General features: G+C 41.6%; 1 protein-coding gene across 15 annotated transcripts in view; it reads right to left on the bottom strand.

Annotated features, from left to right (window-relative positions):
- The window catches only part of TENM2 (teneurin transmembrane protein 2), a 1,286,794-nt gene that overhangs the window by 266,127 nt on the left and 996,888 nt on the right, over positions 1–23,779 (bottom strand). For all 15 annotated transcript variants that reach the window (XM_045395034.3, XM_045395036.3, XM_005558468.5 and 12 more), the window contains one exon: positions 7,108–7,346. In XM_045395034.3, coding sequence (XP_045250969.1) covers positions 7,108–7,346 — 239 coding nt within the window. The remainder of the gene's footprint in view (positions 1–7,107; positions 7,347–23,779) is intronic.

Raw genomic sequence — 23,779 nt, 5'->3', positions numbered from 1 at the left:
CAGAATGAAATAACAGTAATTTACAGTCCATTAGAAGTTGTTCTCAGAATCCTCAATCAGGAAACCCCAAGCACAAATAAATGAACCAAGAAAAGACTTCAGAAATGGAGAATTTAAAGCACGCTGTGAAAGCTGAAGGGCCTGTTGGCTTGGCCACCACCCAAAGGAATCCAGTCAAATAAGTAGGGTGTGCGAAGAAGTCAACACTGATGTTCTAGCATCCTATTACTGCTTCTGGATGGATGACTGTTAGAGAGATCATTGTTACAGACAGAAAGTCCAGGGCAAGGCTTGAATGGTGATTCAGGGATAGTAGGTGGAGAACTCTCCATATTCATTTACTCAGTGTATACTCTGTGGAGGCATGAAGTCCTGGACTGGCAGACCCACTATTGTTTCCTTGGCGCCTTTGAGGTGCGCAGGGTTGTGGCACCTATCACTCCTCTCTGGTTCTGTATTATGATGTTCTACAAAGTCAAGATCAAAATCTGCTTCCTGGCTCTCATCGCCAGCATCTGCCCACAAGGGCGGGAAAGCCCTGCGTTGGCCAATTATCCTGATTTCTCATGGGAATCTTGGAGAGGAAAGCAAAGGCATCTCCCCACAGCTGCTGACCCTCCTGAAGCACTTCAAGTCCCCCAGATTGCACAAATATGTTTTTAAAGAGGTCACATCCTCTTCTGAAGCAGAGGGATTCATTTTTTCTGAATGTCAAACACGAGGTACAAATATTGCCACATGGCCACTAGGTGATGGAGGCCTAGCTAATGAATGATGTAATTTTCTTTCCATAAATTGACAGGCCCTCTGAAATCAGATGTGCAGTTATGAAATGGCAGTCCCCCTGCCAAAGACTCACCAGTGTGTAAGCACTGACAGGACTTTATTATCAGGTTAAGAGCACATTAGCATATCTATTAGATAAGAAGTCTGCTACTAACACTGGCATAGATAATATAACTGGGTCTCCTGACTTACTTGTGGGCAGATCGCTTTTTCTCAGTTTGACCACCTGGGCCCTGGGAGTTGGGTGGAAATTTTATTTGCTGGACTGTTCAGATTTAATCATTAGCATTTTGCCCTTTAGATGTGGGAGGTAAGTACACAACTTGGAATTCATACAGGAGGATGAGGTTTCCCATCGCTCCAGATAGTCAAAGAGCAGTGAGTTGGAATGAGAGGGCTGACATTTTTCCTAGTCTGCGCCCCCACAAAAGATGCCAGGCAAGTGTACCATTCTCATCATTTTCTGTCATTTTCTTTATGTTTTCTCCAAACCTGCTCTGTTCAGTGAGATGAGAATACACAAAATAGCAGCAGAGAACGCAAGATTCATCAGCGTGAGTCTCAACATATCAATTTTCAAGTGTAGCAACTTTAAACACATGGTAGGCTTTTAGTTTCCATAGAAAATAATCTCTCATTGTTTTCAAAAGAAACTGAAAGCACCCCAAATTACCACACTTTTAACATCCTGACATGTTGATGGCCCGTGTTCTTTCCAGATCAAAGTCAGAGTGGCAGAAGACAGAGTGTTGAGCAGCTAACTTCAAACATAGTATTTCATATTTGGCAGGAATTACTGTAGTGAAAAAAGACAAGGTGACTTTCTAATATATATATATGTATTTTAGTTTGGCAGAGATCTGAAGAGCTAAGAACTAATTTAGGATGACATAAATGCTCTTATCTTTCTCTCTCCTGCCTTCCCTTCCCAACCCCATGAAGTGTCTTTGGCAGAAGCTCAGTGTATGTTGTGTATTGTTTTAGCTCAGGGGTGACAGTCTGAGTCCCATGTCACGCCGAACTCTTGTGTTGACTCTCGCTTTAGAATTTCTAAGATTATCTGGAGTTAAACAACAGAGTCACACATGAGAGGCATCTTTCTTCCTTGATGTGGGGTAGCCCCGCAAGAACTTTGATGCCTTTTAAGGAAACTAGATCTATTCCAATGTTAACCTAGGACAAGAAAGCAATGATGTCATTCCATGACACAGCACTATTACCATCTGTTGGAAAATCTCAACAATGAAGGCATCAGAAACTGAGTAACTTCTAAAAACAGGTGATAATTTTCCAGAGGAACCTGGGATAATCAACGATTGAGGACAAATGAGTACTAGGCAAAATGGCCAGGCAATTCCACTCTATCCATGGATTGGAGCACTGTTTCAAGCAGTCTAGTTAAAAGCTATGCTTTCAGGATGAAGTGTCCTAAAATTCCTACTAAAATTTTCCTTGGAAAAATTTATCCTGTAGAAAGTATTTAAAGAGAAAAGTGACTTGCTTTTTCTACTTTTTGGTTTGGGCCAGAAAGTCAGCTGCAATTACTCATTATGAAATGGAGTTGCATTATCAGAAAATGTCAGTCACCTGCTTCACTGACAGTGGACATATGGTTGGACTCTTAAAGACGGTTGGAAAGCAATTTTTTGTAATAAAGGTGTGACACCCTGAAAGGTATTCTTAGGAAATAAGTTGTAATGTAATCAAACAAGGGTTGACAAACTATGGCCTGTGGACCAAATCCAGGCTGCCACCTGTTTTTGTATGGCACATAACCTAAACAATGGGTTTACATTCTAAATGGCTGAAATTTTTTTAAAAGAAAATAATATTTCATAACACATGAAAGTACTTAAAAGTCAAAAACCAGGGGGCATAATTAAAGTTTTATGGCTGCACAGCCACGCCTGTTTGTTTACACACTGTCTATGGCTGTTTTTAACATACAACAGCAGAGTTAAACAGTTGTCACTAAGTAGAACACGAACCAAAAATATTTAGTCTCCAACTTTTTGCAGAAAACGTTTGCTGACCTCTATAACATAAGACAACTGGAAAGCAGAAATATGAGGACCAATTATAATACTGAGGAGATTCAATATTCTATATTCTATAATATAGAATAGCTTCTATCCACTGAGTTAGAAGATGATTCAGGAAGGAGGAACCAATTACTCTACCTTGCTAAAGAGGGCAGAACTAGATAAGGTGAGTTAATGCTACTAACGGGACCGTTTATTTCAGTTTCATACAGTATGTGAGAAACTGGTTAACTTCAATCTTGAGGAGAAAGGAGTGAAGAGAAAGACCTTCGATGAGACATCAAGAGACCAAGGGCCTAGTGCTTGCCCTGCAACTACCTACCTAGCCAGGAGACTTTAGACTCTCTGGGCCTCAGTGTCAGTGCTTGTCAAATGATCATAATATGCAGATTTTATGGGGATATGATTCAAATTGAATAGTTATATAAAAGTGCTTCAAATGGGCTGGGTGCAGTGGCTCATGGCTGTAATTCTAGCAGTTTGGGAGGCTGAGGCGGGTAGATCACTTGAGACCAGGAGTTTGAGACCAGCCTGGCCAACATGGCAAAACCCCGTCTCTACTAAAAACACAAAAATTAGCTGGGCGTGGTGGTATAGGTCTGTAGTCTCAGCTATTTGGGAGGCTGAGGCATGAGAATCCCCTGAACCCGGGAGGCAGAAGTTGCGGTGAGCCGAGATCATGCCACTGCACTCCAGCCTGGGCACCTGGGCAACAGAGTGAGGCTCTGTCTCAAAAACAAACAAACAAACAAAAAAAGTGCTTCAAATGGAAATGCTTCTAGTTCTAAACAGGTAGAAGGTTCTAACTAGTGATTGTTATGCATACTATCAAGATAACACAACACATCTAGTATAAAATAGGTGAGGTTGGTTATAAAATACTTTGGTTACATGAATCAGAAACTTAGGGACTTCTGGTGGTGCAGGCAATGAAAGTACTTGAGCTGCCTAAAGAAGAAAGACACCTTCCTGAGAGGAAAGTCTCTTGCATTTCACAGAAAAATTCTCCTAAACCAGTATCCTCCTAAACCAGTATTCCCACAAATAATTGTTTGTGCCAGGGCCTGAGTGATGCACAAAGTGGTCCCCTGGTGGTTTATGCAGCTTTTCAGAGTAATTTATTCCAGGATGTTTGTACACTGAGAGAATCTGGCACAGAGAGGGTCTGATGGAGGAGCATATCATAAAAGTTCTCTGACCCCAGCTGTGTGGGTGGGAACTGGGCATCTTTGCTGAATTGGTAAAGGCCTGGGTCTTCTAGTTTGCACAAGGGCTGGCATTCTGCTTTTACACTCACCCACGGGCCTGGATCTATGGAAGAACGTGTCAAGGGGCTGAGCTATTCCAAATTGCTCATTTCTGGAAAGTCTTCTTTCTTCGGGTTTGAACATGCAAGGATGATAATTTCACTTATTTGTCACAGTGCCTGGCAGGCCTGAACCCACTGTCTGTCCATAAAGGTCCTGAGGCTGATGCATCAATTTCAGGAGCTGTCATGTTCTAGTGGAATGCAGAGTCATGTGTGAACCAGAATGGATTCAGCCCTTAAAAGCGCCGGTCTCCTTAACAGGAGGGCCTCGGTTTTTATGTTGTCTTTCTGCCCTTCCCTGATGGCTTGTTTTCCAGCTGGGCACAATCACTGGTTCTTCCAAAAGGCACTTTTCTCTGTGTTTGCAATGCACTGTTTATGCCCCTGCAGCTTGGTAAGTAATAATATACTGCTTTTCATCTTCAAAGTGATTTATACACATTAATTAATCCTCACCATACTTCTGAGTTTCTGCACGTAAATAATCATCCTGCTCCCATGATGTACTTAGGAAACCAAGACCCAGAAGGCAAACAAGTTTGCCAAGGCTAAGGAGAAAGGAGTCACTGGGGCCAAGATCAGCACTTCAGATCCTGACCCCTTACCATGCTTGCAGACCTGCCATCACCTCTGGAGAGTGGCTGAGAGTAGCCCTATAGCTGCATGCTCACTGCCATCACTGCAAAGTAAATTGGCCCATTATATCACTCATTTTGTGTCATAAACTATTTCCTGATACTCCAGGGTCAAAGCATAATCTTACCTAAAGAATACATAATAAGAAATGATGGATTATGAATTAATAAATGATGCTAAGATGCTCAGGTCCAGCTTCCAGCAGCCTGCAGACTGAAAATAAACATATTTCCTAATCTATCATTTACAAGTTACATACCTGATTAAAACATTAAACTCTCATTGTACGGTTTCCCATGTATATGATTGCCCTTACAGAAAGCTATTCTATTTTAACTATCAAGCCCCATAAATCAGGCAGTAGCTATCTACCTCTCTCCTGCAAGCAGAGTAGAAGGGGCACTGGGGACGCTATTGGCAGAGGCAGGCAGTACCTCAATTTCTGTAGCTGGGATCCCAGTGGTGCTCAGTGGCCCCGCAGAACATTAGGCCTGAAAAGTAAGCGCATGAACCCTTTCTGAAGTTTCTGACACAAAGCCAAATCATGAAAAGACCCCGAAGGCACATTCAATTTGCTTCTACGGAGCCCCCTGAACAGACACCTGCGGAAGCACACAAAGCTACCTTTAGCAACACACAAGGGTCTACTCAAGTTATTCAACGGGGCAACAGATATCCTTCCGCCTTTCTCAGGTCAATCCATTACTTCATCCTTCATCAAGAGGTAAGTGAGAAGAAGACATGACTTGAAATTAGGGTTGGGTAGGTCTCAGGCCTCTGTTCCGGTATAGAGCTGTGATTTAGAGTGCAAGCTAGACTTTTGCAAAGCCCCAGATGAACACGGCACCTTTCCCTGGAGGGTCAGTTTTCTCACTTTGGGAGGGCATTCCTGAGAAATGCAACTGGTAAGGAATATAAATGCTTATTTTTCCATATTAAGACAATCATAGCTCTAGTGTGGAAGAAGGTGAAAAATTTATGTCAATTGTTGGTTTGTATTGGTGCCTTAGGCAGGGCCCCAGATCTGTAGGGGTGCACAGTCATGCCCCTTTGCCATCAGGCAAGCTTAGGAGAATGGGGCCAGTTCCTTCTTTGGCAGATACCATGCTCGCTGCCTGGGGATGAAGGAAAGTGTGGGAGCCCCCAGTGCTGAGCGAGAAGGGAGGGTTTATGCGGAGGGAAGGGGCAAGGCCAACACAGTCAGGGTTGCCTTTTCTTTTCTCTTAAATGGGAGGAGTTTCAGCATACGTGTTGGGAACTGTTTTGGAGTCAGCTTCATTGAGCTGGTGTTTTATGGGTTTGCTTTGCAACATGGCACAGCCAAACTGGGCCGGTCTCTCATAGCTGCCCTGAAACCAAGCCAGAACCATCAAGTGTTTCAAATAAACTTTAACAAACATCACCATGGCCTCTTCCTAAGCCAGGAGATCTGCCTTTGGCAGGCTCAACTGACAGAGCAGCAGCACTGGGGATCTTTGTTGGGGCCAGGAACTGTGAGCAGGCTTTGTGTGCAGCCCGAGAAGCTCTTATGCACGTGGCACCCTGCCTCTGGGCGCTCAGCATCTGCCACTTTCCGTGGTGACGCGGCTACACCCTATGGCTGTAAACCAACACCTCTGGCGTGCGGAGAAAGATACTCCAGCAACTTCACCTATGTGTCATACACTGAGTCACCAGAAGCCCCCTTGCCAGGAGAGGTGACCCTGATTCAGATTCAGCTGCCCATGGTGAGGAGAGAATTGAGGCTGAGAAGACAGACTGTGGAAGGGATATGGGCAAGGCCAAGTGTGTCTGGGTAATTCAATTCTGTATAAAGACCTGGATGGATGCTCCAGCCTGTCAGTCCTGTTTCTGTTCCACAGCTCTGAAAATAAGCTAGCTACTTTGGCTTTCTCTCGAATCAAGATGTTCTCAGGCATGCCAACCGCTATTCTTCAATTCGGTTTTTGGCTGAAGTTAACCAATGTTGCATACATCTCAAAGCACAGACCTGGGTTAAAATCCAAGGATGGAGAAAACTAGAAGGCCACTCCGAGAGTGAGGGATAGGTTTGCGGGAATGACAAGTCTCAGCTCATCTCCAAGAAAAGATATAGTAAGGATGCTTAATTTCTCTTCTGATGAATGTCATTTAGAAACATGAAGGAGAAACTCATCAGATTTAAGTAGATTTCAGGAGGGAAAAAATCACCTCCATCCATCACTCATTGTCACATCTTTCAGGAGCCAAGAAGCAAACTGTACAGACGTCAGAGGGCCTCTAGATTCACAAGTCCATGGCCTCTTCCCCACGTTGTCACCCCCAGCGTTGCTGAATGAGGCCGCCCTGACTTACCTATGAAATACGCCAGCAAAATAGCCAAGAGGAGGGCCGCGGCGATGGCAGAGAGGGCGGCACATTTCCAGCTGCAGTACTTGGAGGGCTTCTTCAGCTTGAAAGCCTTCCTGGAGAAAGTATTCCTGGGCAGCAGGCGGGGCGGGGGTGTGTAAACCGTTCCTGAGGTCAAAGGGTATCCTGGGGAAGAGCTGCTAAACAACGGTGTGCTCCCCGAGGAGGTCTTGAAGAGGAAGTGCCTGCCAGGAAAAGGGAAACAGTCAGAGTGGCCATGGGTAGCCAAGGAGCAACCTTTAGCTGTTTTTCTTCCACCCTGCTCTATCTAATCCTAGCATAATCCTAGTTAACTAAGCTTACGCTGGAGTGAAGAAGGGGTGAACATTACATTCAATGATGACATAAATTAATTCCACAAATGTGCATAATTTGCTCCTTTCACATATGCATCTAGTTGTTATCTTCCACAACAACCTGCAAAACATTCAAAACAAATATGGAAACTGAATGACTGTCACCTCCTCAGAGATGATGCGGTTGAGGATGCTAAGCGTTTTCACATATCAGATACCCACTATTTAAAAAAAAAAAAACTTTTATTTTGGGTTCATGGATACATGTGCAGGTTTGTTATATAGGTATACTTGTGTCACTGGCATTTGATGTACAGATTATTTTGTCACCCAGGTAAAGAAAATGTGGCATATATACACCATGGAATATTATGCAGCCATGAAAATAATGAGATCATGTCCTTTACAGGAACATGGATAGAGCTAGATACCTACTATTGAAAGGTACTTGAAATGTATTGTCACAACTATTGACAAACTAAATGTTTTAATATCTCCATTTTATTTTATTTTATTACGTTTTAAAATTTTTAATTTTTTCTTTCTGTAATCCAGATATATTCTTTTTTAAAATTTCAATAGTTTTGGGGGTACAGGTGTTTTCTGATTACATGGACAAGTTCTTTAGCGGTGATTTCTAAGATTTTGGTGCACCTGTCATCAGAGCAGTGTCCACTATACCTGATATGTAGCCTTTTATCCCTCGCCCCCTCCACCATTCCTTCCAAGTCTCCAAAGTTTATTATATTATTCTTATGCCTTTGCATCCTCATAGCTTAGCTCCCACTTATAAGTGAGAATATATGATGTTTGGTTTTCCGTTCCTGAGTTATTTCACTTAGAACAATGGCCTCCAGTTCCATCCAAGTTGCTGCAAAAGCCATTATTTCATTCCATTTTTATGGCAGAATATCTCCATTTTAGATGGGAGATATTAGGCTTGAAGACACCAAGCAACTGTCTGAGGACTGAGACCCAGAGCTCTGTCTTTTGATAAAACCTGTGTGCTTACATGTTACCCTACACTGTCTCACCCTTGTTGTTCTATTTTCACCTCCCCTGAAATCCTGATTCCTGTTCTGAGATGCCTTCTCCAGGTCATGTGATCATGATTAGTTCTTTGGAATCGTCTTTGCCTATCGATTGAATAGGTGTCCGTGTTAGCCAGAGCTGTGGTGTGACAACCACACCACAGAACCATATGGTAGAACAGGCAGTGCAGAAGAGGATATAGCTCCTCCTCAGGGTCAGGAGTCTGTCACTCCACGGGCACTTTAAGGAAGGACCATTAATTCTCTGACGATTCTTTCTTATACATGCCACTCCTAAGACTTCAAATGTGACTTGCTAGACCTTGTTTAAAATGATGATTTGTCTTCCAGGAAATATGTAGCGGGGTTTCAGGCAGGAGTTAAGTAAATGCTAGAGTCTGAGCAGCTGGAGGCCACGGTCTATGTCTTATTTTGTACCTTGTTTGTCCTATGTTCCCAGTACTCACATCGAGCCCAACATGCAGAGGGGGATTTTAGTGAATGAATGAGTGAATGAATGAATGAGTCCTCTCATTACCTTGTAGTTTTACTCAGCTGCAATTCTAAGGTTTCAAAATGTTACTACAGTTATTTCCTTTCTCTTCACCTCTTTGGTAGGTGCTACTTAGTTTATTGGCCACTTACAATGTGTCAGTTACGATGCTACATGTTTCACTTGCAACTAAACCTCACATTAACCCCAGGAGGTGGGTACTATTATTACCTCAATTTTACAGATGAGAAAACTGATGCTCGGAGTTGGTAAGCAGGGTCATTAGGGCTCAAGCTCTAGTCTGCCTGACTTAAAAAAAATTTTTATTTACATCCAGTTAGACCCTTTGGAAGCTTTAATCAGACCTACTACACCACACTGCCTTGCCTCTGGGGGCTAGCAGGCTTTCCCAGTGGGCTTCTAAGGCAGGATTGCTGTCATTACAAATATTTGTATCTTGGCTGCTTCCAGATAAAACCTTGAAAGTATTTTAATCCTTCACAGAGATCAAACAAACCCAATACGACTGACAATCATGTCAGAAAATGAGTATCTGATTAGTGAATTATTTAACACAGCTAACATTAAAATAAAGCTTAGAAGTTTGATTCCATAACTAAGACTTTGGACTCCTTGTCCAACGGCTCTCTTTTAGTGCTCCATTTTAAAATGGTGTTTTGGAAGAGGAGGCAGTAAGCATGGTGTTCATGACAGCACTGTATCACAGGACAGACCTTGGTAGTCCTTCCTGGTCATGCTATTTCCGACAAGTACCTGACACTGCTTTTGAGAACCTCCATCTCCTCATTTGTAAAACAGAGGTAATAAGAGTACAGGTACCTCATAACTGCTTACTGTGAGGATTGCAACACTGTGTAGGAAAAGCATCACTAATCCCATAATATCATGCAGGATTACATAGCAAAAGCACTTAACCAAGGTGTGTCTCATAGTAAGTGTCAGCCCATGTGAGTAGCTTTTAGTATTAATTCTTCAGAGCTACATAAGGAGCCTGAAATGTAGATTTTAATTTAAGGCTTGGCAAATGTTGAACAAACACCTGAAGAGTTCTCTAAGTCACTAAATAATAGTCTGCTGCCTTATAACAACACTAGAACATATCCACAGCGGAATTTGATTTAGGACTCCTTCAAATTTATTTCTTACAGAATTCTCCCAGAGTGAGTGTTGAAAATAGGAAATCAAATGAAAACAAAGGAACGTAAAGGCATTGTAAGGAGTCACTAATGAGTGAGAACATACGAGTTCCAGTTCTCGCATCCTCAGTGATCTTGCCAATTTCTAGGGCTTCAGCCACCACTAATGGGTCTTGAGTCTCCAAAGCTCCATTTCTATCTAGCTCATGACTCCTTAGCTCCTGACCCACATCCCGTTGTGCATTGGGTAGCTTGTCTTCTACATTTCACAGCTATCTTGAACAAGTCACAACCAAACTCAGACTATATTCCTTTACACGCCCAAGTCCACCCCTCCTGGACTTCCTTTACTCCCAGTTACCCAAGGAACTTCCTCCTTTTCCCTTGCCTTTCCCCATCCAATAGCTTAACGAATTCCATCAATTTTATTTCTGAAAACCTCACCCACTAACCCCATCCTTTAGCCTTCCTGCCTTTTCCTTCCGAAGTCACAATGCCAGTGTGCTCTGGCTTACAAATCCATGGTTATCCTTCCATGCCTGAAAGGGGAGACCTAAGTTTCAACATGGAACCAGTCTCTCTACAACCACTACCCATTTTTGGACCCTTGTTTCTAATCAGTGTTCTCAGCTCCTGTGCACTCACGCTTCAGCCATACAAAAAGACACACTTTCTTTTAACAAGCCCACTCAGTTGAATCAAATGGCTTTTTCTGTTCTGTCTCACCTAACCCATCCTAGCTAACTCCTACCCAACTTCTAACCATCTACCTGGGGAATCTATTCTAACATGGCCCCCGTCACTTTGTGCACTCACAAATGTATCTATCTGTCTATCTATCTATCTATCTATCTATCTATCTATCTACCTACCTATCTATCTATCTATCTTAGATTCTATTTATAAATAGAAACTTATTTCTCCCATGATACGGTTATATCCTGGTGTTATTAATCTCTCTCTCTATATGTTATTTTAAATGTGTCTATCCCCAACCAGAATGTGAACTCCTGGACACTTGACCTGGTATATATTCCTTACTCCTGTTATCTCTAGAGTGGAAACATTAGTGCCTGGGTATCAGTCATATTTGTGGACAGAATAAATAACTTGAAAATAGAAATGTTTTAGCACCATGAGAGCAACATGGTGAAAATTAAGAAGTTTAAATTGGCTTTAATGTTATTTTTAATACTCATTTATAAGAAACATATAAGGCTATGATTATATCTTGCATATGGCACCTCTTCGTGAAATCCTAAAAATGTTCCCTTGACAATTTAGTCCATTTTCTACACTTTCTTCTAAAAATAAAGTCAGCTTAGGTCACATGTCATCAAACAAAGCACCCTTTCTCCCTGACAAAGGCTTCTAATAACATTGAGAATAAAATCAGGTGTCTTTCTCATGACCTACAACTCTGCATGATCTGCCCTCTGGCTACCTCTCCCACTGAAGCTTCCACCGCTGTCATCCTCCCTTACTCCATCCATCATATTGTCCTTTTACTGTTCCCATCATATCACATCTTCTTGCCTCAGGGTCTTTGCACTTACTGTTCCTTCTGCTTGGAAATATCTGCACAACTTGTTCCTTCAATCTCTGCTCTCATAGCACTTTCTCAGAGAGATCTTCCTAGACCCTTTCAATTTCTTTTACTATCTGCCCTGTCATAACTGCCTTATTTTTCTTCATTAAATGCATATGTATATTTGCATATTACATATTTTCTGTCCCCCTCATTAGAACTGAATTTCAATAAAGTTTAAAATAATTATTTTTTTCATGCTGTATCCTATCACCTAAAATAGAGCCTGGCTTACAGTGGGGGAACTCAAGAAATCTTCGTTAAATAAATAACTTACAACCTTTTCCAAGACCAAAATAATGAATGCTAAAAGAATAGTGCTGTGAACATTTTTAATTTTAAAATAGGCTCCTCCTGCCGTGTTGATGCCTGTTTGCCAAACAGATTTACAAGTTTGCATATGTACATGCAGGCAAGAGTCTATATTTACACATGCAAGGCCAGATCCCTCCACAGAAAAAACAACCTGCATACTTTTCAGCACTGCATAAGCCCTCGCAGGATGTATCTCTCAGGCCGCTCATTGGCACTGTGGTGTCTGTGATGATCGCAGCTAAAAGAAACCCGTTTAGTTATCATCTCCCTTCCTTCTAGTTTCTGGGGTTTAAAATGATTAAACAAAAAAACAATGATAAGTAGAATCCTATTTCTCCCATGATACAGTTACACGCTGGTGTCACTAATCTTTAGAAGATTAAATTCAGCAAACAAAAAGAGAAAGATTCGATAGAAGTGATCTTCAGACTGTGTCCCATAAATACCTGGAATTTGTACTGTTTTTAACGCAGTACTCAAGTGATCACCTGGTCCCAGGAATTTGTATTGTTTTTAATGCAGCCCTCAGTGTTAAAAACAGTACAAAATCCTGGGCCCTATCCAGGTATGAGGATAGGGTCTGGGAGTATATTGATTAAGAAGCTCCCTAGTGGCCGGGCACGGTGGCTCATGCCTGTAATCCCAGCACTTTGGGAGGCTGAGGCAGGCGAATCATTTGAGGTCAGGGATTCGAGACCAGCCTGGCCAACATGGTGAAATCCCATCTCTGTAAAAAATACAAAAAAAAGTAGCCAGGTGTGGTGGTGGGCACCTGTAATCCCAGCTACTTGGGAGGCTGAGGCAGGGGAATTACTTGAACCCAGGAGGCGGAGGTTGTAGTGAGCTGAGACCGTGCCATTGCACTCCAGACTGGACAACAAGAAGGAAACTCTATCTCAAAAAAAAAAAAAAAAAAAAAAAGGAAGCAAAGAAGCTCCCTGGCTGATTCTAGCGTACATTAACATTTAAGAAATTCTACCTGAATCATTTTTATGCCCTTCCAAATGCATCTTACTTGCAGAGGACACACCAGATTGTTAGCAGATATATATTTTTTAATGTAAGCTTTGAATGTGGGCATCTTTAGGTGAAGTTTCATGAAGTCTGCAACTCCCTTTCAAAAGATTCAGCAAAAAGATCTCTATCTCTTAAGCTCTATAAAAATAGATAAGGCAAATGTGGCAAAATGATAGCAATTGTTGAAACCAGGTGGTTATTCTCACATGGTACTATTCCAAGTTTTCTGTATGTTTGAACATTTTCATAACAAAAAATTGAAAAAAAAAATGCAAGGTTTGATTCACCCAAGGATTTCAGTCACATGCTGCTAGAAAATCAAATAAAATGAAGCAAGACCCACAAGGTAATGGTCTGGCCAGATGGTCACAGGGAGGACCAAGAGGGCTTAGGGGACTTCTCCTGATTTTTCCCTGAACCGCCTATTAAGACAGCTTCTCCCCCTCAGGGGCCTGCTCATTGTGTTCAGATGAATCATTTGTGATGCCCCAACTGAACTTCTTCCCAGTGGTCGGTCATGGAAGTAGCTCAGCTCGGGACTCCAGGCGTCAGCAAAAATGTGTAGTTTCCAAATGCACTTGACATTTTTCAAGCACAACTCAATTGCTCTCAGAATTGGCCACTTGTGCCTTGGAAAGGAAAGGCAAATGAGGGGCCCCCAAAGTGCTGTCCTTGGAGTTTGCTAACACTCCAAGAGATAGAGAAAACCAGTCCTTGATGTCTTACAAAAAATAAAAGAGGAGCTCACACACTTCTTTCCCTTCCCAGTCATGTCATGGTGGGGGATGAGAGCTTTGGTCATAGCACCCAGCATTCTGTGAGGCACAGGTTAGGGGCTTGGGATGGAATAGTGAGGCAAAGGCTCTGTGTTCTCAGCTCTGTATCCTGCATTCCTGTGACTTCTTAAGAATACAGGGATCATCATTTCACCCTAAACTATCAATCTTTTTGGTAAATGTCATCACTTTTCCTCATGTGAAAACAAAACCATTTAATAAAAACTGAGAAGCACACCTAAAAGCTGAACAGCCATTCTCCCATATGCTTTACATGACAGCAAAGATATGGATTTCAGGCAGAATCTTGGTTAACCAGGCTTCTGCTTCAAATTGGCTTAGAAAATTAAGGGCATGCATTGTCTCTGATTAAACAATCATGAAAGAGTTTAAAAAGAAACCTAACAAACAAAAAAACCTCATGCATAAGATCCATGCAAGAAGAGCCCCCACCAATCCAAAAGGCTGTGAATTTTTATTTTATTCTTATGATACAGAAGGAGCTTGACAAATCTAGAGTGGCAGCTTTGAGAAGCGGAGGCTGGCTAAGCTACCTGAGGCTCCAACAAAAGATTTCTTTTCTTTTTCTTGTTTTTCCCTTTTCTCTGAGTCAATCACGAGTAAACTTAGTCATTAACCTTAAATCACACCAAAGAAACAAACAAACACATACATAAAATTCCTTTACACCAAGTCCCATTTAGGTTGCAACCAAGGGGATCCCCTTATTTTCTGTTGTTTTGGCTTTATTCCCAGGGGAAAATCCTAGCAGGGCTGTGAAACAGAAATGTACTACACAAATAAGTGTGCTGCCTCAACTCCAAAGGTCAACCCTTTTTTTCTGTTTCTCTCTTCCTCTCTCTCTCACCCCCTATCCCACGATCTCATCACAGTGTACCACTCAGCTAACCAGGACAACTAATGACTAACAGAGCAGACCGACATGTTGTTCTTTGCTCACGAAGTCTGCAGCAGCAAGTGTTTTTGAAATACAGCAAAAGTCTTAAATGATCTCAACGTAGCACTGTGTGCAAAAGAGCAACTCTGGTTATCAGGGAAACCAGGTGTCGACTGTTGTTCTACCGAGAAAATTGACCTCCCCAGTAAATAAACTCACGGGTATTCAGAGGAGCGGATGAAAACATTGATACACAGCCCATTAATCCCTAAAATATTCTGACTATCATACATGCAGTGTCTGAAATTTGATAAAAAGCCAGGGGAAGGATAGAGGCACAAACACCCCAGGAACGGAGGCGTGGTGCTCAGTGAGAGAGATCAGGTGTGCACTAGAAAACTCCAGATTTCATTACATTTCACTGGTGCTGGCCATGCCCTTTGAAGCATCAGGTTTATTGTCTCTAAAAGAGTAAGTTTAATAAAGAGGCAGCCTATAAAGGGTACTGTAGCATGTAAAGTTACTGTAATTAGGTTTTCAGGAGTTATAATAAAACATTTAGCTGGAGAGAGGTTAAATAACCACCACCCTTTCTGGCACCATTAATATACTCTCCAATATGAAAAGGAATGGTGCCGGTTGAGGCAAAATTCAAGGGGCAGGGTCCTGAGACAGACAGAGACAGAGACATGGAACGTGGAGAGAAAGCAAGAACAGAAGGAGAGAAGCATAGAGGATGAGGTGAAAGAAGAGATAACGAGAAAAATGATGGATACTGTGCCACTGAGCCCTACTTGAGTAGCAAAAGTAGGTGATTGCTTAAGCGTTCTGTCTTTATTTTCCTGTTTGCAAATATAAAATGTACACATTACAAAAAAAAAAGCATATGATTTTTTTTTCCCCCCAAGACGAAGTCTTGCTTTGTCACCCAGGCTGGAGTGCAGTGGCCTGATCTCAACTCACTGCAACCTCCACCTGCCAGTTCAAGTGATTCTCCTGCCTCAGCCTCCCAAGTAGCTGGGATTACAAGCATGTGCCACCATGCCTGGCTAATTTTTGTATTTTTAGTAGAGACGGGGTTTCACCATGTTGGCCAGGCTGGTCTCAAACCCCTGACCTCGTGATCCACCATTCTCAGTCTCCCAAAGTGCTAGGATTACAGGCGTGAGCCACCGCACTGGGTCAAGTATATAAATTTTAAAAATAGAAAGTAAACGTCTCCTATACTTTAGAGATAGATTGGTAAACATCTGGTGTTTGTAGTCAGAAGACTTCTTTTTCTACATAGAAACATTTCTTTGTTGTCATCATCATGATTATTATTCATTTAATTATTTAAGAAATCCAATAGGATGGTACCTAGAAGGCAGTTTTAAGTCTGCAAATTCTAGACTTAGACAACCAGGGTTTGCATCCTGGCTCCTATATTTATCACTGTGTGATCTTGGACAAGTTACTTAACCTTGCTAGGAGGCTGAGAATGATAGTCGCTACTTCATGGGCTTGTTAGGGGGATTGGGTGAGTTTATTTGTGAAATGCTTAGCATTGAGATTGACATCCAGTGAATGGTCAATAAATGCAGATATTAATGGCTTGAGGGCAGGAGCCATGTACAGTATATTTTAGCCTTTACTAAATCTCCTTGACCTAGCATAGCGCCCAGCTGATTTAAAATATGTGTTGAATGAATGAGTTGTTCTAATTAGCCTGGTGATTGGAGAATTGCAGGCACCCCCATCCACTGTCCCCTAGGAAGAGAAGGGACTAGGGATGTGACTAATGTGCCTCTTCTCTTCTTCCAGTTGAGAATTTATGCTTAGGTTGAGAAGTGAATTGTTTCCTTTAAAATAGGACTTAAAATTTTTAAAATTCTTACTTCTCAAGTTTGAAAAACAAGAAGCCAATAATCCAATTAGTGTAGTCAAAAGTCCCTTTTATATCATAGTTCCCTAAGCTTCGACTCAAGCCAGTCTGATTCAGGAAAAAATAGGCTTTCAAAGTTTCTCATCCCTGAACCTTGCAGCTCATAGGGGACTGCCACTACATTTGCATATGCCATGAACAACAGGAAAATCCTCTGTTTTGCCCTCTTCAAAATTTTGCAGCCGTACCAAAAATATTCACAGCTGGAATAATTAGCAACTCAATTTATTGCCTTCCGTTTTCTAAATAGAAGCTTCAACTCTTGATATTTAAATAGTGTCACACTGTGATATAACATAGCATTTTTTCATGGTAAAACTTTTTTTTTTTCCTCCATGAAATGATATACTGCTCAGTGTGACAGGCAAGGTCTCTCGAGGTCACTAAAGAAACCTGGTGTTTTGTGAGCAAATCCATTTCAGAGTCTTTGGATGAAATGAAGAGTCTTTTTTTTTTTTTTTTTTTCTTTTTTCCCCTCTGGAGTTGTTAACTTGGTGACTTTTTTCAAGTTAATTGGTAAGAGTCTTGATACAGTAGGGGAAAAAAAACAAAGACGTCTGACTTTGACTTCAGATTTGACCTTGAATTCGCTATGCACTATCATATGGGAGTGTCCAGACAGCCATTCCGAATGGACTTATATTTGTGTTCACCAGCAGTTAGAGGTGGATGAAGAAAAAATGCACACCCTCAGACACAGCCAAGGAGCAGGATGATTTCTCCCATCGCGTTTAGTGTCTGGACCATTCAGACAGTCAGACAATGTTCAGGCTGGAATGACCCTCTGGGTATGTCCCTATATCATATTCTGCTTCATGTGATTACATTTGTTTTTGTCTTGTTTCTTAAGTCAAATTACAAAGCCAGGCTCTCTCTCTTTTGTTTTCTGGTATCTTTCCTTGTTCATAGTAGGTGCTCAAAAAGTCTGCTGAAGGAATTCACTAATTATGGTAGAGGGGAAAATGAACGGGCTTGGAGCCAGGTGCACCTGGACTCAAATCTCAACTCCACCAGGAGCTGCGTGATGTGGGGAAAGCTAGGTATTCTCCCTGGGCCTCGGATGCCTCCTCTTAAAAAAATAGAGACAACAGCAATACTTACATCCCAGAACTATTGGAAGGGTTGAAAGAGAACATGAATACAATCTGAGAGCACAGAAGCGGGCCCACAGGAAGTGTTTAATACATGTGTGTACTGCATTGCCTCCACCTCTGCAATGAACACAATATCTCGAATATGAAATCACTGCCCAGCCAGTATTTATTGAGCATGGAATATGTATCACATGGTGCTAGATGCTTGGATGCATTGATGAATAAGTCCTTATCCTCATAGGAAATTTCCAATCTGAGAGACGGAACAAATAAACAGAACTCACATCCAGGTAAACAATAAATACGTGAAATGCTTTCAAAATGTCAGAAGTACCATGGGATTGAGGAGAAGTCTGAGGATAAGAAGTAATTGACCATATGAAGAATGGTATAAAAGAGCATCCCAGGAAGCAGGAACAGCATGTGCAAAGTCCCTGGGGTGAGAAAGACCGAATTTTTGAGGATGTGAAAGAAGGGCAATGTGATCCGGGCCAGTGGCAGGAAGAAAAGTATTCACAGCTTGAAGGCATGGGATCTGGATTTTTGTTTTTTGTTTTTTTTTGTCTGAAACAGAGCTTCACTCTTGTTGCCCAGGCTGGAGTGCAGTGGTGCGATCTCTGCTCACTGCAACCTCCGCCTTCCGGGTTCAAGCAATTATCCTGCCTCAGCCTCCCCAGTAGCTGGGATTACAGGCACACGCCACCATGCCCGGCTAATTTTTGTATTTTTAGTAGAGACAGGGTTTCAGCGTGTTGGCCAGGCTGGTCTTGAACTCCTGACCTCAGGTGATCCACCTTTAATCCCAAAGTGCTGAGATTAAAGGCGTAAGCCACCATGCCCGGCCAAGGGGATCTGGATTTAGACCAAGTACAAAGGGTTCTAACTATGCCATCTCTTTGAGTTAACGAAGCACATTTAGGAACATTCTATCTGAAAATTACTAGGATAGGAGAGACTCCTGAGGAATTCAGCACAGGCCTTTGTGATGAAAGAGCTCAGCTGTCTTCTTTGACTTCTGCCTTGAGGGTTTTGGTTTTTGTTCAGAATATTCTAGCCAGCCCTCAATATTACACCTATTACCCTGTCTACATTTGGATATAGGTAGGCATCCCAAGTTTAGCATGACCAAAACACAACTTTTGATTTCCACTCCAAACTTCTCTTCTCCTCCAGGCTTCACTGATATCAGTTACAGATGTCATCACTTCTCTAGTTGTGCAGGAGCCACCCCCAGGAATGGGAAATATATTGCATGCAGGAAGTATATTTGAATGTGCTCTTGGGAAGACCATGTGTGAAGGAGTGAAGGAAGCAGACCTCCCTGGGTGGGGATGGAGGGGAGCTGAATTGTGATCTGTTGCAGAGGGGCCTATGGCGATTCCATGGAAAGCTCTGGAGCAGGGACGGCTCTGCTGAGTTGTTCCAATTTGGGCAAAGGAGGCTGGGCTTTCATATCCTACTCAGATCAGTCACTGGATTTGGACTGTTCCCAGAGGAGGTCCCTGGAAGAGGTGGCTCTCCTCTGCTGAAGGTCAATCTCAGGGAGGGACTTGGCTGAGCTCTGTTGGCTGCCAACATTACCAGCAACTGCAAGGACACCTGCTCCAGTCCTGAAGGGTGACATCTGGGTGGGCACCATGCCATCTACCTCACTAGGCTTTGCCATGGTTCCTGCCCTTCTCTCACACCCAGTCCATCATCAGTTGATTTCCTCTCTGCCTCCAACACATCCCGTCCTTTTCTTACCACTCACACCTCTACATCACCTTGCACCTGGCCTGCTGCACACAGCAATCTTTAAAGAGGTCTCCCTCTTTCCACTTTGCCCTTGACACTCCTTCTCCCCATAGGAGTCAGTCATTTCCTACAAACATAAATCAAAACATATTTCAAATCTTCCCATTTCCTTACACTTAGAAGTTATCCTGCTCCGCATCATGGCCTACAAGGCATCTTGTGATGGTCGAGGTCATCTCTTCCTAACCTCTCCAGGCTCTGCTCCCAAGGCACCTGCCATCCTCTTTCTGTTCCTTAAGGAGGCCAAGCTCCTCCCCACATCCAGGTAGTCACACTATGTTTCCCTCAGTCTGGAAACTTCTCTCCTCCTCTCCTTCTCTCTTCTCATTGCATGGCTCCTCTTTCTCAGGTCTTTCAAGTCTATCCTCAAAGTTCACTTCCTCAGAAAGGCTTTCTTGATCAGCCTTTCCCATCCTAGCATCTTGCATCCTACCTTGTCCAATGTTATAGGTGGAAACAGTCCACATCCAGAGATGGGGGTGGAATACAAAGGCCTATTTACCTCACCCTGCATTGAGATATCTCATTTAACATGCATCACCTTGGGCAGCTATCTCCTTCCTTCCTTGTTTGTCACATGCTTTTCCCAATGGCATGCACATTCCAGGAGGGCCAGGATTTCGTCTTCTTCCTCACCATTGTATCTATTAATCAATCATTGTATCTATTAATCAAATCACATGTACTGGGTATTTTGCATTGTGACTTTTAGGTTAACCCTTTCAAGGAATGTTTTGAGGATAGACTTTTTTTTTTTTTTTCCTGGCACCTTTGTAGGAGAAGACTGGAGCAAGAGACTGGTTCTGTAGCCTGACTATCTTGCTGTGTCTCACTTGAGTAGACGTTTTATACACAGGGTGACACGCTGATCCTCCGGCTATTTTCTCTAATTAATTAATTAATTTTTTAAATGAACTCTTTTTTTTAATACTTTAAGTTCTAGGGTACATGTGCACAACATGCAGGTTTGTTACATATGTATGCATGTGCCATGTTGGTGTGCTGCACCCATTAACTCGTCATTTACGTTAGAAGGTAAAATTCACATGATACAAAATTAACCATTTCTAAGTGCACAATTCAGTGGCATTTAGAGCATTCACAGTGTTTAAATTCTGCCTCTATTTAAGTTCCAAAACATTTTCATCGCCCCCCAAAAACCCTCAGATTCCCCCCAAAATCTATTAAACAGTAACTCGCCATTCCTTCACTCTCTCATTCGCAGCTCCTGGCAACCACTAATTTGGTTTCTGTCTGTATGGATTTGCCTATTCTGGATATGTCATATAAATGGACTCATACAATATGTGACCTTTTGTGTCTGGCTTCTTTTCACTTAGCCTAATGTTTTCAAGTTCATCCCCATTGTAGCATGTATCGGTACTTCATTCCTTTTATAGTGGAATACTGTTTCCTTTCCTTTTGTGTGTGTGTGTGTGTGTGTGTGTGTGTGTGTGTATGCTTTTTCTTTATTCATTCATCCATTGATGAACATTCGGGTTGTTTCCACTTTTTGACTATTGTAAATAGTACTGCTACAAACCCTGGTGTGAAAATGTCTGTTTGAGCACCTGCTTTCAAATCTTTGGGGGTTATCCCTAGAAAAGGAATTGCTGGATCATAGGGGTGCCTCAGTACACTTTGTGTTGCTATTAAGGAGTCCCTGAGACTGGGTAATTTACAAAGAAAAGGTGTTTATTTGGCTCCTGATTCTGCAGGCCGTAATAGAAGCCGTGCATCAGCATATGCTTCTGGTAAGGACCTCAGGAAGCTTCCAATCATGGCAGAGGGGAAGGGGAGCTGGCGTCACATGGCAAGAGAGGGACAAAGAGAGCAGGAGGCACCAGGCTTTTCTAAAATAATCAGATCTTGCAGGAACTAATAGAGCGAGAACTCACTCATTACTGGGAGGAAGGCACCAAGTTGATCATGAGAGATCCACCCCCATGACCCAAACACTTCCCACCAGGCCCCACCTCCAACATTGGGGATCACATTCCAACATGAGACATGGAGAAGACAAACATCCTAACTATATAATATGGTAATAAAATGGTTAATTTTTGAGAAACTTCTAGCTGTTTTCTAAATGTAGAAAATGATAATCAACATTGAACTCTTCAGGAAGCTCAAATTCTGGTTGACAGTAAACATTTTGCCAGTCTCTTTGCATCCTATCCATATCCTGAGCTTGTTTTTGAAAACTGTTAATGAATTACAAAACAAGAAGTATCACCAAGGAGCCAGGTGGCAGCAGTAGTAGAAAGAGTCAAAATATTTCATACCTTAGTAAATGTCTTAGCATCTCCAAGTCAGCAGGCTCTCATTTCAGGAAAGAGCTTTCAGGGAGAGCCTAGTGGGGTTTACATTCTAGGAAAGCTATCTATCCATGACATTTTTTTTTCTGTTTTATTGGATGTATTCTATAAAGTATTTAGAAGAACTCATACATCAGCTTAAGTTCTTCAATTTTTTATATATTCACTTGTCTTATTTTAATATGTGATAGATAATACTTTTCTTTTTTCCCTTTTAACTTTTGTTTTAGGTTGAAGGGTACATGTGCAGGTTTGTTATGTAGGTAAACTCATGTCATGGGGGTTTGGTGTACAGGTTATTTTGTCACCCAGCTTCTAAGCATTGTACCTAGTAGGCATTTTTTCTTCTGATCCTCTCTCTTCTCCCCACCCTCCACCCTCAAGTAGGACCCAGTGTCTGTTGTTTCCCTTTTTCTGTCCACATGTTCTCTTCTCATCATTTAGCTCCCACTTATAAGTAAAATCATGTGGTATTTGGTTTTCTGTTCCTGTGTTAGTTTGCTAAGGATAATGGTCTCTAGCTCCATCCATGTTCCCACAAAAGACATGACCTCATTTTTTTATGGCTGCGTAGTATTCCATGGTGTATATGTACCACATCTTCTTTATCTAGTCTACTGTTGATGGGCATTTGGTTGATTCCATATCTTCGCTATTGTGAATAGTGCTGCAATGAACATACATGTGCATCATCTTTACAGTAGAATAATTTATATTCATTTGGGTATATACCCGATAATATCCATTAAATTTTTAAACAAAAGTTTTTATTGTTAGCCTACACTCTAAGCGCTGTATTATAAACAGTACTTTTGTACCAAGCCCAAATATTGCCTGACTTGATAATTGAGTTTGGGTATAAATTCATTTTAAAAATTTATGTTGAGAGAAAAATTATGTTTTATTTTAGAAGGCAAGATCACAAAGTCCTTCCCAGTAAGGGCTTGAAAAAATTCTGGCTTTTCTACTTCTGTCATAAGATCAGAGAGGATCTGAATCTGAAATACAACATCTTAAAATGTGCTTTTTGGATCAACAAGTATATTTGTATATTGCTAGTGTTAGATAAAGAGAGGGTTCCATGATATTTGGGAAATGGAAAAAACAGAATTTAGAAGATTACTGCAGATCTTCACAAACCTAATATTTAAATATAATAAATATCCCAGTACTCTACACGATTTATTATTCCAGTTGTTTTTGTAAGTTTTATACCAAACTTCTTCTCAGCCTTAAAACTGGTATTCCACAGCATCCCTCATTTGAGAAATGAAGTTCTAATTCATTTCTCTCTGTTTCTAGATCAGTATCCTAAGGCCCAGAAAGAAGTGAAAAAACAACCAACCAACCAACCAAAAAATCCAGTAGTGGTTATTTTTGTAGGTGCTCAAGATGCATTTGCTGGGTAGATGAAGCAAATAAGCAAGGAAAGAAAGAAGAGAAAGAGGAAGGTATATAAATGGTGTAAAAATTAACGGGGACAGACAAAGTATTATATGGGATTTCTTCAAGGCAGAGGAAGGAAAATAAAATGATTTATCTGAATTCTTGTATAGCTACCGACAATTCTTAAGTCATCAAAACAATTCTAAATATAGGGGCTGGCAGAGGTGAAAGAAAACAAAAGAAAAATAAAGCTGCCACTCCTTTTTGCTTATTATAGATTTGCTCCTCTCACATCAAATGTGTATAGTAATTTCAAGTATTTAAGTTTGGGGCACTGTTGCTTCCCCCCCCCCCCAAATAAACAGTGGTCATCTCTGTTGCTATCTATTTTCCCACTTGAATTTACATCAGACTCTTTGAGGCATGAGCAAATAGAAGAAGACCTATCGACGTATTTACTCACATTTCTTTGTATGTGTAATAGCCGTAGGTATGATATTTTCTTCTCATTTAGAACTCTTCATTAAA

Source organism: Macaca fascicularis, chromosome 6, assembly GCF_037993035.2.
Source record: "Macaca fascicularis isolate 582-1 chromosome 6, T2T-MFA8v1.1".
Lineage (NCBI taxonomy): Eukaryota > Metazoa > Chordata > Mammalia > Primates > Cercopithecidae > Macaca > Macaca fascicularis.
This window is presented reverse-complemented; position numbering and strand designations above follow the sequence as displayed.